Source organism: Cucurbita moschata, unplaced genomic scaffold, assembly GCF_002738365.1.
Source record: "Cucurbita moschata cultivar Rifu unplaced genomic scaffold, Cmos_1.0 Cmo_Scf00005, whole genome shotgun sequence".
Classification (NCBI taxonomy): domain Eukaryota; kingdom Viridiplantae; phylum Streptophyta; class Magnoliopsida; order Cucurbitales; family Cucurbitaceae; genus Cucurbita; species Cucurbita moschata.
In genome coordinates, this window is record NW_019268521.1 from 2,391,009 (window position 1) to 2,404,698 (window position 13,690).

The following is a 13,690-nucleotide window of genomic DNA, read 5'->3' on the forward strand; positions in this document are numbered from 1 at the left end:
TACATAAATCTTTTAGAAACCATTCGAATAGAGTTCACAATTCAACCCAACCCAACTTTATTTACGGGTCGAATTGTCTAATTTTGTTCAATTATTAAAAAAAAAAATCATATTTATGTATCGTATACTTTGGGGCCAGCGTCCTTGTGGTTTGTTCTCCTCCCCAACCAATGTGGAACATCACAATCCACCCCTTTCGAGGCCCAGCATTCTCGCTGACACTCTTTCCTTCCTCCAATCGATGTGAGACCACCCCCAAATTCACCCCTTTGGGGGCCAGCGTCCTTACGGGCACACTGCCTCGTGTCTACCACCCTTCCGGGAATGGTGAGAAGGCTGACACATCGTCCAATGTCTGGCTTTGATACCATTTGCTAGGGAAAGGTTTCCACACCCTTATAAACGATGGTTTGTTCTCCCCTCAACCAATGTGGGACATCACATCCTTATTCGCAATTTAAATTTTCATAATAATCTTACCAATAAGGTAATGTTGCAGTCCAATTTTCGGGTTGATCCGGTTAACTCGACGAATAGAATACTAACCCACCGCCTGGTTTTAAGGCCTAATCGGAGTGAATTGGGGCAGGGATTGGACTGCTGAAGGGCTCAGTTCAGTAGTGCGGGCTACGATTTGTGGGCCGATTGATTCTTTGTTGAAGGACTAACCATAGCTTCTCCACAGCGGGCTTCGGAAACCATGGAACCGGGCCGCAAGAGTGCTTGGGAGCTCTCCGGGCTCCACGGTGGTGGGGTTTTCTCGGCCTGGTCTGTACCATTTGACGTTCGGAGTGGGACGTGTTGGAATCTTATTGAAAAGGCTTCAACTACATATCCACATATTGTAGCGTTGATTCCATTCACCAATACAAAGCACCTTATGCCACCTTTTTTCTTGTCCGTTGCGACCCTATCATGGGCGAGTGTTTTTGTATCAGCCAAAACTCATCTTTAACAGATATTGTCCGCTTTAGTTTGTTACGTATCATTGTTAGCCATACAATACCCAGTGAAATAGAGGTTTCTACCCCCATTACATGGAATGTTTCGTTCTGCCCTACAACTGATGTGAGATCTCACAATCCATCTTTGGCACGCTGCATTGGCCTGCATCCTCCCTGGCACCTCCTTAGGGCTAACGTCCTCACTGGCACATCACTCGATGTCTGACTCTGATACCATTTGTAACAGTCAAAACCCTCCATTAGCAGATATTGCCCACATTAGCCCGTTACGTATTAGGGGGAGATTTTCACACCTTTATAAAGAATGTTTCGTTCTCCTCTCCAACCAAGGTGGAATCTTGCAATCCATCCCTCTTGGGGACCCAGTATCCTTGCTGGCACACCGCTAGCTATCTGGCTCTAATACCATTTGTAACAGTCCAAACTCATCGTTAGCATATGTTGTCTACTTTGACACATTACGTATCGCAATCAACCTCACAATTTTTAAAACGCGTCTACTAGGGAGAGGTTTCTACATCTATATAAAAAATGTTTAAAAAATAATACCAAGACGTTGTTATTAGGTATAGACAATCACAAGGCTCTCTGTCAGCTCCACGAGTCAATACACTTCGATCGAAAAAGTATATCGAGCTTGTTAAGGATAGTTGACCGTCACTATAAGGCAAATATCTAGATATTTGCCTTACATTACGGGTTACCATATTTGCCCTCTTATTAAAGGCAAATATATTGCATTCATTTATTATTCTTTCCTTTTATTACTATTTCCATAATATTTGTAATTTACCATATTTCTGTATTCTGAAAATAATTATAAATAAGAGAACTCTCACCCCCACTGAGGTGTGGTGATTCAGCAAACATTCACATGGTATCAGAGCCCTTTCGGTTTAACAACCCTGATCCTTTCTTCTCTATGGCTTCCGAATCTTCTTATCATCTTCTTCCTTTCAATACTCTAATCCATATGATCACCATCAAACTTTCTTCCTCCAATTATCTTCTTTGGAAAAGCCAACTTCTCCCTCTTCTTGAGAGTCAAGACATGCTGGGCTATGTCGATGGAACCAGGGTTCCACCACCTCGCTTTGAACCAGAAACCTCTTCAACACTCAACCCCAAATATTTGGCATGGAGAGCAGCCGATCAACGACTTCTCTGTCTCCTGCTCTCCTCTCTCACTGAGGAAGCCATGGCTGTTGTCGTTGGTCTCCCTACTGCACGTGATGTTTGGCTTGCGTTGGAAACTACGTTCAGCCATCAGTCGAAAGCTCGTGAACTGAGACTCAAGGATGACTTGCAGTTGATGAAACGTGGCACCAAACCTGTTGCTGAGTATGCCCGTGCCTTCAAAAAAATTTGTGACCAACTTCATGCCATTGGCAGACCGGTCGAGGACATTGATAAAGTGCACTGGTTCCTTCGTGGACTCGGCACCGAATTTTCAGCTTTTTCTACTGCTCAGATGGCTCTTACCTCTATCCCCTGTTTTGCAGATTTAGTCTCTAAAGCTGAAAGTTTTGAGTTGTTTCAGCTCTCCCTTGAGTCCTCTAACTCCACTCCTACAGCATTCACAGTCACTAATCGTGGTCGCACCCATGGAAGCCACCCTGCTTCCTTTACCAACCAGCGAGGTCGTTCTTATTCTCACAAAAATAACTCTTCTAATCGAGGACGAACCCACTCAAGTCAAGGTCGTCGACCACCTCACTGCCAAATATGCCGCAAAGAGGGCCATTATGCTGACCGCTGCAACCAACGGTATGTTCGACCTGATTCTTCTCATGCTCACCTTGCTGAAGCCTTTAACACGTCATGTTCTATTGCTGGACCCGATACTGCTGATTGGTTTCTGGACACTGGAGCTTCGGCCCATATGACTGCCGACCCATCTATTTTGGATCAGTCTAAAAATTACACGGGTAAGGACTCTGTGATTGTAGGAAACGGTGCTTCCCTACCCATTACCCACACCGGTACTCTTTCACCTGTTCCAAATATTCACTTGTTAGATGTCTTGGTTGTCCCTCACCTCACTAAAAATCTTCTTTCCATAAGTAAATTAACGTCTGATTTTCCTCTCTCCGTTACATTTACTAATAATCTTATTACTATCCAGAATCGTCAAACAGGAAGGGTGGTGGCAACCGGTAAAAGAGATGGAGGGCTATATGTGCTGGAGCGCGGCAACTCTGCTTTTATTTCAGCCCTTAGAAACAAATCTTTACGTGCTTCATATGATTTATGGCATGCTCGTCTAGGTCATGTGAATCATTCTGTTATTTCTTTTTTAAATAGAAAAGGTCATCTTTCTCTTACGTCTTTATTGCCTTCTCCATCATTATGTAATACCTGTCAGCTTGCAAAAAGTCATCGATTGCCTTATTCCCGCAATGAACGTAGGTCGTCTCATGTGTTAGATCTTATTCATTGTGATCTTTGGGGTCCTTCTCCCGTCAAATCAAATTCGGGTTTCCTTTATTATGTTATTTTTATTGATGATTATTCTCGATTCACTTGGTTTTACCCTTTAAAATTTAAATCTGATTTTTTTGATATTTTTCTTCAATTTCAAAAATTTGTGGAAAATCAATATTCTTCTCGTATCAAGGTATTTCAAAGTGATGGTGGTACCGAATTTACTAATACTTGTTTCAAAACTCATTTACGTAATTCTGGCATCCACCATCAACTCTCTTGTCCATATACACCTGCTCAAAATGGTCGTGCTGAGAGAAAACATCGTCATGTGACTGAGACTGGCTTGGCCCTTCTCTTTCACTCTCATCTTTCTTCTCGTTTTTGGGTTGACGCCTTCAGCACTGCAGCTTATATTATCAACCGGTTGCCTACTCCACTTCTTGGAGGTAAGTCACCCTTTGAACTCCTTTATGGCTACACTCCACATTATGACAATTTTCATCCCTTTGGTTGTCGTGTTTATCCTTATTTGCGTGATTATATGCCTAACAAGCTTTCTCCCCGCAGCATTCCTTGTATTTTTTTGGGTTATAGTCCTGCTCATAAAGGGTTTCGCTGTCTTGATCCGGCCACCACTAAGCTATATATCACCTGTCATGCTCAATTTGATGAAACCCACTTTCCTGCTATCCCTAGCTCCCAGACCCAACCTCTTTCCTCTATTCCTATTTCAAATTTCTTAGAACCACATTTTCATCATATTGATTCATCCCCCCCTACCACTTCATCACCGCAAACTCCTCGATCCAGTTCATCCCCGTGTGATATTTGTTCTGACCTTGTAGATGAGTCTGTGCAGGTTGATACTTCTCTTGCAGGTTCCACTTTGCCACCTTCGACTTCTAATTCGACCTCTATTGAACCTCCTGTTGATTTCTCTTCTTTGGGCACTCATCCTATGATCACACGAGCCAAAGCTGGTATATTCAAGACTCGTCATCCAGCAAATCTTGGTATTTTGGGCTCATCTGGACTTCTTTCTGCTCTTCTTGCATCCACTGAGCCAAAAGGATTCAAATCTGCGGCTAAGAATCCTGCTTGGGTGGCTGCCATGGATGAAGAAATTCAAGCATTACAACAAAATGATACTTGGACTTTGGTTCCTCGCCCTGCTAACACCAACATCGTGGGCTCTAAATGGGTGTTTCGTATTAAATATTTGCCTGATGGATCTGTCGAGCGTTTCAAGGCTCGTCTTGTTGCCAAAGGTTATACTCAGGTTCCTGGTCTTGACTACACTGACACTTTCAGTCCGGTTGTCAAAGCTACCACTGTCCGTGTTGTGCTTTCTATTGCAGTCACAAATAAATGGCCTCTTCGACAACTTGATGTCAAGAATGCTTTTCTCAATGGAACTCTTATTGAACGTGTTCATATGGAACAACCTCCTGGGTATATTGATCCTCGATTTCCCACTCATGTTTGTCTATTAAAGAAAGCCCTCTATGGTTTAAAGCAAGCTCCTCGTGCTTGGTTTCAGCGTTTTAGCTCATTTCTTCTCACACTTGGGTTTTCTTGCAGTCGCGCTGACACGTCCCTTTTTGTCTTTCATCAGCAATCTAACATTATCTATTTGCTTCTTTATGTTGATGACATTATTGTTACCGGCAACAACTCATCTCTTATTGACAGCTTTACTCGCAAGCTTCATTCTGAGTTTGCTACCAAAGATTTGGGTTCTCTCAGTTACTTTCTTGGTCTTGAAGCTTCACCCACTCCTGATGGTCTCTTTATTAGTCAGTTAAAATATGCTCGAGATATTCTTACTCGTGCTCAGTTGCTCGATAGCAAACCAGTTCACACTCCTATGGTTGTTTCTCAACACTTGACTGCTGATGGTTCTCCTTTCTCTGATCCTACTCTCTACAGATCTCTTGTTGGCGCCCTTCAGTACTTGACTATTACGCGTCCAGATATTGCCTATGCTGTCAATTCTGTCAGTCAATTCTTGCATGCCCCTACTGCAGATCACTTTCTTGCTGTCAAACGTATTCTTCGCTATGTCAAAGGAACACTCCACTTTGGTCTTACCTTTCGTCCATCCAATGTTCCTAGTACGCTAGTCGCTTATTCGGATGCTGACTGGGCTGGTTGTCCCGATACTCGTCGTTCTACATCCGGCTATTCTATTTATCTTGGTAACAATCTGGTTTCTTGGAGTGCCAAAAAGCAACCTACTGTCTCACGCTCCAGCTGTGAATCTGAGTATCGTGCTCTTGCCACAACCGCTGCTGAACTTCTTTGGGTTACGCATCTTTTGCATGACCTCAAGGTCCCTATTTCAAAGCAGCCCTTACTCTTATGTGACAACAAAAGTGCTATTTTTTTGAGCTCTAATCCCGTTTCTCACAAGCGGGCCAAACATGTTGAACTAGATTATCATTTCCTTCGAGAACTTGTTATCGCTGGCAAACTTCGCACACAATATGTACCCTCTCATCTCCAAGTTGCTGACATCTTCACAAAGAGTATTTCTCGACCTCTCTTTGAATTTTTCAGATCCAAGCTTTACGTTCGTTCAAATCCGACGCTCAGCTTGCGGGGGGGTGTTAAGGATAGTTGACCGTCACTATAAGGCAAATATCTAGATATTTGCCTTACATTACGGGTTACCATATTTGCCCTCTTATTAAAGGCAAATATATTGCATTCATTTATTATTCTTTCCTTTTATTACTATTTCCATAATATTTGTAATTTACCATATTTCTGTATTCTGAAAATAATTATAAATAAGAGAACTCTCACCCCCACTGAGGTGTGGTGATTCAGCAAACATTCACAGAGCTAATGAGAGGAGCTCGAGATGCCATTGACCGATTCAACATATAAAGTTCATGAGTCTTATTCAAGTCAAGTCATCCTTAACCACAGTTAACCATTAATCGACACGTGGGCAACTTATCTATTACTAGTTTGGTCGAAGCTTATCTAAATGATTTGACGCATAAATTTTTGGACCTATTTGGGTATCAAAATGAAGGAATTGGTATCATTCTACCAAGACCCACTAGTGACCACATAGAGAGGGTCTGGACATGGGTGAGCCACACACCAGCCAAACTTTATCCTAAGCTTCTATATAACTAAACCTGCTTCCTTCCCCCTCCGCCCACATCCGCCACTGCCCCGCCGCCAACTCCGCCGGTGGCAGCCATGTTAGAAGGCAAAGCAGTCATCGGAGAGACGGATATGTTGCAGGCCATGCAACAGGACGCTCTGGACCTTGCGGCTAAGGCCCTTGACAGTTTTGATGTCACTGAACCCACTGACATCGCCCGTTTCATTAAAAAGGTAAAATTTAGGCTCGTTATGTATGAAAATGTTTTAGTTTTATGACTTGTTTTCGAAGTAAATAATTTATGTCAGTAATAACTCCTGTGAATCGAGCTGTCGATGAGCTGATGTTACAATCAGCCAAGTCCCAATAGCTATAATCTCAAGCCTAGTACTAATAGATATTGTCTGCTTCGACTTGTTACGTACCGTTGTTAGGCTCACAATTTTTTTAAAACAAGTCTATTTGGGAGAGGTTTTCATATCCTTATAAGAAATGTTTTCTTCGCATTTTTAATCGATGTGGGGTCTCACCGTCATGATAGTTATTTTTTAATAGTAAAAATTTAAAATCGAGATAGATATATAACGAGTCAATTAAAAATTGGGCAGGAATTTGACGGGATGTATGGTGGAGGATGGCAATGCATAGTGGGAACGGATTTTGGGTCATTTGTGACACATTGTTGTGGATGCTTCATCTATTTTTGTGTTGGAAGCCTTGCAGTTTTGCTGTTCAGAGGCTCTTCCGACTCCGAACAACTTGACCCAACTCAACTTTCTGTTTTGGAGACCGTCAAAGAATGATCAGATGTCAATAGAATTCGTGATTTTGAAATGAATAAAATCATTCATGATCATGCGTTTAATTCTTTAAAGTCGATTTTATGATGAAAAAATTACTTTAAATCGACTTTAAATTATTAAATATATGTGGGTTTTTGTTTTATGCATGTATATCGACCATCTTAATGCTAATATATACATATACTTTTGTTAATACGATTTCAACGGAATTTCATACATTATAGTTCAATTTAAACCCATTTCTCGAAATCAAATGGTTCGGTCGTCGAGCATGGGATAACCAGTAAATTTGCCACTTCATTTTCATCTCTATCTAAACGTTAAAGAATACCCTTTATAATATGGGTTTTCGAGAGTTTAATCAAAAGCTCGATCTCGATAGTCATGACAATCGAGATCAATATTTATATTCTATGCGATCTTATAAATCAATATATACTCTTAATATTATCGATCTGTGCAATCAAAGGTAATTGAAAATAATGTGTTACATATCTTGTTCTTAAAGATTTGATCCAATTACGTTAATTAGTGTTGGATGATGAAAGTCCCACATCGGCTAATTTAGGGAATGATCATGGGTTTATAAACAAAAAATACTCTCTATTGGTATGAGGCTTTTTGGGAAACCTAAAACTAAAACAAAACCATGAGCACTTACACTCAAGTGGACTATATATATATTATTTATTATTATTATTATTTTTTTTTTTGTAAATTTTGATTTTGTTAGGATTTATTAAATACAAAATTAAATTTTATTAAACATTTTTTTTAACTTAAAAAACCTTAATTGAACCATTATTAAAATATTGCTAATAAGGACAACATTTCATTCCAATTTAAAATTTACCCCACGCCCCGTCCATTGCTTCAAAAATTCCCCGCCACGCCACGCTTCACCGCTTTGACCTCATTCTTCTGCATTTCCATGTCTGAAGTTTCGCTCTGCTAGCTCCATAGTTCGTCTGATCGCCATAACCACAGGTATTCAAACTTCGTTTCGCCTGTTTCTGGATTCCACTTTGCCGTTTCGCTTCAGTGAAAATGCGGGTTGAACAAGAATTCTCTGTTTATTACGCGAAATTAATCACAAACACCTTGTGGAGAGTCGGTTTGATATCCATTCTCTCCATCTCACGCTTACGGGTTTGTTCTCTGTTGATTAGCTTAGTTGCAGCTCGTGTAAAGTGCTTGCCCTTTTCTTGATCAACTTTGAATGTTTGCGCTTAAAACCCTGTTTAGGGTTTAAGATTATGAAATTGGAAATTTTAGTGGAATATACATTTTATCGTTCACAGTATCGCTTTTAACTTCGTGTTAGTTCATTACTTCGTTTTGGGAATGACGGGAGATATTGAAGAAATGGACGTTTAACTCATATATTGTGGATAGCTGGAAGTGCTCATGTTCAGAAACTTGTAACTTGATATGTGGGATTCGGATTAACGCCGTTCATAACGTTTTCTTATATCGTAGGTTCAAGGAAGTCCAAGGGTTATTGCAATGGGAGATATATCTCGGTAATCGGTTTCTTTTCTCCTTATTTTGAGGTCTTTTTTTAAATTTTTTTTTCATTTCGAAATGGAGTGCTAGAAATCAAATTTGTGAGCCAGGCCAAGAATTTTGTAGTTGACTGCAGATTTGGGTTTCTTTTCGGAAAGGTTGGATTGTGAGAAGTAGACGTATTTTTGTATTTGGTTCTAGGTGAGAGGAGACATTGTGGATGTGGTGCTGTTTATAGCTTCTAGTTTTATGCATATTTTAAAAAAATTCTTTGCAGAGAGCATTCATATGTTAGTTGATCAATCTTGGCTTCCATAGACTTAAGTTCAATGGAAAGGCCAATCTTCCTCTCCACTTGTTAATTAAACTTCCTACTCAGATTTTTATTTATATCAAGAGATTTTTATGTGCATGCTAAAAAAACATCTATGATTAAATCAGCATTTTTTTTTGTTGTACTATTTCCAATTTTTTTTGAATTTAGAATGACAATTTATTAGGGAGGAGATGAAAAATACACTTCGAATACTTGTCGCAACAGATTGCCATCTGGGTTATTTGGAGAAGGATGAAATACGGCGGCATGATTCATTCCAGGCATTTGAAGAGATATGCTCAATTGCAGAACAAAAGCAGGTGATGGGGAGTTTTATTATTCCTGTGTTCCGATTTCTCTTAGATGCTCGTTCACACGGCCTGTAATGTATTTTGGTCACATTAGTCCTTCAGGGATGAGTTGAGGAACTTGATCAAAATGACTTTAATTTGTTCTATTAGTATTTTTGTTGTAGAACTGATAAATTATTTCAAATGATTTGCTTCTCTCGTCTGGGCAGAAGCAGAGAGGAACTGCGTTCATAATTATTCCCTTCAATTCAAAACCATGGAAACTATTGCAATATTACTTCTTGAGTTCTCTTTAGTTGATGGTTCTCGTCTTTCAGCTCTAATTAAAAAGAGGTCGCAGAAATAACATATTTATTGTTACTTCAAATCATATGCTGGATTTTTTTTATTCTTTCGACCTGTCGAGTGCATCCTGACTGGCAATTGTTTCCATTCAGGTGGATTTTTTACTTCTTGGCGGTGACCTTTTCCATGAGAACAAGCCATCACGATCAACATTAGTGAAGGCAATTGAGATCCTGCGTCATCATTGCCTTAATGATAAACCTGTGCATTTCCAAGTTGTTAGCGACCAAACCATCAATTTTCCAAACACGTAATGTCTTATACGTGCACTCAAAATGCTTCTTCATGCAAATCTGTATCTTCTTATTCTTCATGCTTTTTTATCAACCTTAGAATTTTGCACTTGGAGTTGCTTCACTAACTTCTTAATTCTCATTACCTCTCTCAATGTGAGACTGATTTTGTACTTCTATCTTGCTTTGAATCTTCAGCATTAGTTTCATATTGTCAAGATGTTTCTTTCCAAAGGTTTTCGTTGTCCATTACATTCTTGTGTTGAACAGATTTGGTCACGTCAACTATGAAGATCCTCATTTTAATGTTGGTTTGCCAGTATTCAGTATTCATGGAAACCATGATGATCCTGCTGGAGTGGTATGAATATTACTGTAGACGGATGTCTTTTATTATGATAATTTTGCAGTCAACTCGACCACACCAGCACAGTTTTTTTTTTACCTGGTTGGGTCCTGGTTTTGGTTTACAGGGTCTAACAAGTAATCTATTGTACTTAGCTGTTGTTCTTCTGTGTGCCCTATTGGCCATACATTTGATCGTGGTTTACATATCTTCACATCTATCTATTATTGGTGGATAGGACAACCTTTCTGCTGTTGATATTCTCTCTGCATGCAATCTTGTGAACTACTTCGGGAAAATGGTTCTTGGTGGTTCTGGTGTTGGTCAGATCACCATCTGCCCCATTCTTATCAAAAAGGTTGGTTGGTCGGTAGTTGCTATGCAATTAAGGCAGTATACTTAATAATCTGAGTGTGCTATAAGTTTTCAGGGTTCAACATCCGTGGCTCTTTATGGTCTTGGAAATATTAGAGATGAAAGACTGAACAGGATGTTCCAGGTATTTTATGTTGAAATCAACCTTTGAATTCCCGAGTGTTTATGATACTCACATTTATTTTACTTCTCAGACACCACATGCTGTTCAGTGGATGCGGCCTGAAGCGCAGGAAGGCTGTCAAGTGACAGACTGGTTCAACATTCTGGTACTTCATCAAAACAGGTTACATAGTTTATGGCTATTAGCTACATTTGAGGAAAATTTAGTTTCCGCATTTAACAATATCTTCTATCGACATCATGTGTGATGGAGAGTATTCCTACTGTGATGCCAGTTTGGTGAATTTAAAATTAATCCGACGGAAATTACTTTGGCCTGCAGAGTAAAGGCAAATCCTAAAAATGCAATAAATGAGCATTTTTTACCTCGCTTCTTGGACTTCATTGTCTGGGGACATGAACACGAATGTCTGGTTGACCCTCTGGTATCATCTTTATCTCTCTCTCTCTCCAAAGGAAGAAACACTATAGGACAATCTTCGGGATAGTTCATCAAATTGAATGCCTGCTATTTCTTTCCAGGAAGTTCCTGGGATGGGATTTCACATCACACAACCAGGTTCCTCAGTCGCGACATCATTGATTGATGGTGAATCAAAGCCAAAGCATGTCCTTTTGTTGGAAATTAAGGTTGTGTCTTTGTCAAAATGTTTTTGCATGTATGCATGGAAGCTGCAATGTATTTAGACCTGCGTGTTCTTAATCATGGATCATCATATACTTAGGGTAATCAATATCGGCCAACAAAGATACCGTTGACTTCAGTAAGGCCATTTGAGTACACAGAGGTAATGTTAGATGTGGTTTTTGTTTGATGTTCATCAATGCTAACCGATGACTGATTAATCAAATTTTCTGACGCAGATTGTATTGAAGGATGAGTCTGACATCGACTCTAATGATCAGAACTCAATTATCGAACACTTGGACAAAGTGGTATGTAAAATTTGTTCAAATAGTGTTGAAATATTTTCCTCGTTTTCCCATTTTGTTTTATTGGTTTTTTTTTTATAGTGTGGTAACCAGTGTATGAATTACATGCTTCACAATGTTTTTCAGGTTCAAAGTTTGATTGAGAAATCTAGCAAAAGGGCTGTAAACAAATCAGAGCTCAAGCTTCCATTAGTCCGCATAAAGGTAACCATGTATGCTGTTCTGCAGCTCTTGAAAGTTCTTTCTACGTCTTTTCTTTCTTGCATCTCTCTAGCTTAAGTCATAAGGTTAACTGCATCTTTTTGGGTCATTTAGAACATAACTCAACATCTTAAATGGTTACTGTTTTATTATTCTAAGCTCACTTTTCTGCATTTTTATCATTTTCTCTTTCTCCCAAAATCTAGTCAATTCAATGCCGACTTCTTATTCTGAATAATGAAATCCTATGCATATGGATCATGAACTTTTTTAATTTGGCAGGTGGATTACTCTGGGTTTATGACAATAAATCCTCAAAGATTTGGTCAGAAATATGTTGGGAAGGTAGTGTCTTACTGGAATCCTGGATCAGGAAGCTGTATTCATTTTTCAATATTGTGCTAGAACAATTTAACATATTTATTTTCAGGTAGCAAATCCTCAAGACATCCTTATATTCTCTAAAGCTTCAAGGAAAGGTCGCAGTGATGGTGATTAATTGCTAGCCTTTTGCCTTTGGGATTGGGTGGGGGGTCGGGGGAGGGTGGCGTTTGTTGGTATTGGAGATTTCTTAATGTCACATCTCATGCCAAGTGGTTAACTTTTTATTTATTTATTATTATTCGGAATTGACTTAACCAAAGTCACCACTAGTTGTTGCTTCATAGTTTTATGTGCTCTGTAACTTCTTTCCTTCCTTTCTTTCTTTTGCATAGTGAAAATTGATGACTCAGAAAGGCTTCGTCCAGAAGAGCTAAACCAACAAAACATAGAAGCATTAGTTGCAGAAAATAATCTGGTATAAACAATTATTTTTTCGTTCCTTTTTCTTTTTTTTGTACTGTTTCATCAATTATATCGAATTTACAGAGCTGCTCCTATATGGGTTACTGTGTAATATTTCTTTATTTCCTAGGAATTATAATTTACCGAGAGTAAGTTTTCACATGAATTAGACCATAAATAGGGTCACATGATGCGTTATTGACAATATTACATTTTTGGGTTATTTTATCCTATGAACCTTTTTTTTTTTTTTTGGTCCTTATTATTACCATCGTTTTTTTTCTCTCTAGAATTTAAGAGTTGGGTATTCAAAATCATAAATATGAGCACTTGCAAATGATATTACGATTCTTGACAGATTATTTATCTGCAATTTAATGCCGTTTTTGTTGTGGCTATGGCCATATTCGATCATTCAGAAAATGGAGATCCTTCCTGTCAATGATTTGGATGTTGCGTTGCACAATTTTGTAAATAAAGATGACAAAATGGCATTTTATTCCTGCGTGCAATACAATCTTGAAGAAACACGAGTAAGTACTTCAAGTTATCCTCCATCGTCACTACTAAGTGTGGATCCTCTTGTTTGATATATTCTATGTGCTTGCAAGTTTAAAAGTTTGTATTTGTGATAATAACTTGCAAATGGATTAGAAATTCTTTTAGTATATTCTTTTTCTACTTCATATATTTCCTTTATATTCTCAGTGCTAATAATTCTTAAATTCCTCTCGTCATAGAGTAAAATTTCTCAAGACGCAGATCCTTTGAAGTTTGAAGAAGAAGATTTAATTCTTAAAGTTGGGGAGTGCTTGGAGGAAAGTCTCTCTCTCTCTCTCTCTCTCTCACACACACACACACACACACACACACACACACACACACACACACACACACAT

At 39.1% G+C, this 13,690-nt stretch overlaps 2 protein-coding genes across 4 annotated transcripts in view; both read left to right on the forward strand.

Moving 5' to 3' along the window:
• Nucleotides 1-6,469: 6,469 nt before the first annotated feature.
• On the forward strand, nt 6,470-7,456 carry LOC111442998 (dynein light chain LC6, flagellar outer arm). The gene is made up of 2 exons (XM_023080582.1): nt 6,470-6,746; nt 7,122-7,456. Exons 1-2 carry the CDS (start codon nt 6,609-6,611, stop codon nt 7,314-7,316), a joined length of 333 nt encoding a protein of 110 aa, XP_022936350.1. The 5' UTR covers nt 6,470-6,608; the 3' UTR covers nt 7,317-7,456.
• A 721-nt stretch (nt 7,457-8,177) lies between these two features.
• The window catches only part of LOC111442996 (double-strand break repair protein MRE11), a 9,310-nt gene continuing 3,797 nt past the window's right edge, over nt 8,178-13,690 (forward strand). For 2 of the 3 annotated variants that reach the window (XM_023080579.1, XM_023080581.1), the window contains exons 1-18: nt 8,178-8,303; nt 8,796-8,839; nt 9,323-9,458; nt 9,887-10,044; nt 10,298-10,388; nt 10,612-10,731; nt 10,804-10,872; nt 10,943-11,034; nt 11,194-11,296; nt 11,394-11,501; nt 11,597-11,659; nt 11,736-11,807; nt 11,931-12,008; nt 12,288-12,350; nt 12,436-12,496; nt 12,722-12,804; nt 13,211-13,324; nt 13,532-13,609. In XM_023080579.1, the coding sequence (XP_022936347.1) occupies nt 8,823-8,839; nt 9,323-9,458; nt 9,887-10,044; nt 10,298-10,388; nt 10,612-10,731; nt 10,804-10,872; nt 10,943-11,034; nt 11,194-11,296; nt 11,394-11,501; nt 11,597-11,659; nt 11,736-11,807; nt 11,931-12,008; nt 12,288-12,350; nt 12,436-12,496; nt 12,722-12,804; nt 13,211-13,324; nt 13,532-13,609 (1,506 nt within the window). In that variant the 5' untranslated portion in view covers nt 8,178-8,303; nt 8,796-8,822. Of the gene's footprint in view, nt 8,304-8,795; nt 8,840-9,306; nt 9,459-9,886; nt 10,045-10,297; nt 10,389-10,611; nt 10,732-10,803; nt 10,873-10,942; nt 11,035-11,193; nt 11,297-11,393; nt 11,502-11,596; nt 11,660-11,735; nt 11,808-11,930; nt 12,009-12,287; nt 12,351-12,435; nt 12,497-12,721; nt 12,805-13,210; nt 13,325-13,531; nt 13,610-13,690 lie in introns of all 3 variants that reach the window. The other variant, XM_023080580.1, reaches the window with a different exon arrangement.

Excerpts from the sequence above, each read along its gene's own strand:
- LOC111442998 (XM_023080582.1), top strand. The coding sequence starts at position 6,609 with ATGTTAGAAGGCAAAGCAGTCATCGGAGAGACGGATATGTTGCAGGCC. Across the intron at positions 6,747-7,121 it reads TCGCCCGTTTCATTAAAAAG|GAATTTGACGGGATGTATGG; the intron begins GTAAAATTTAGG and ends AAAATTGGGCAG.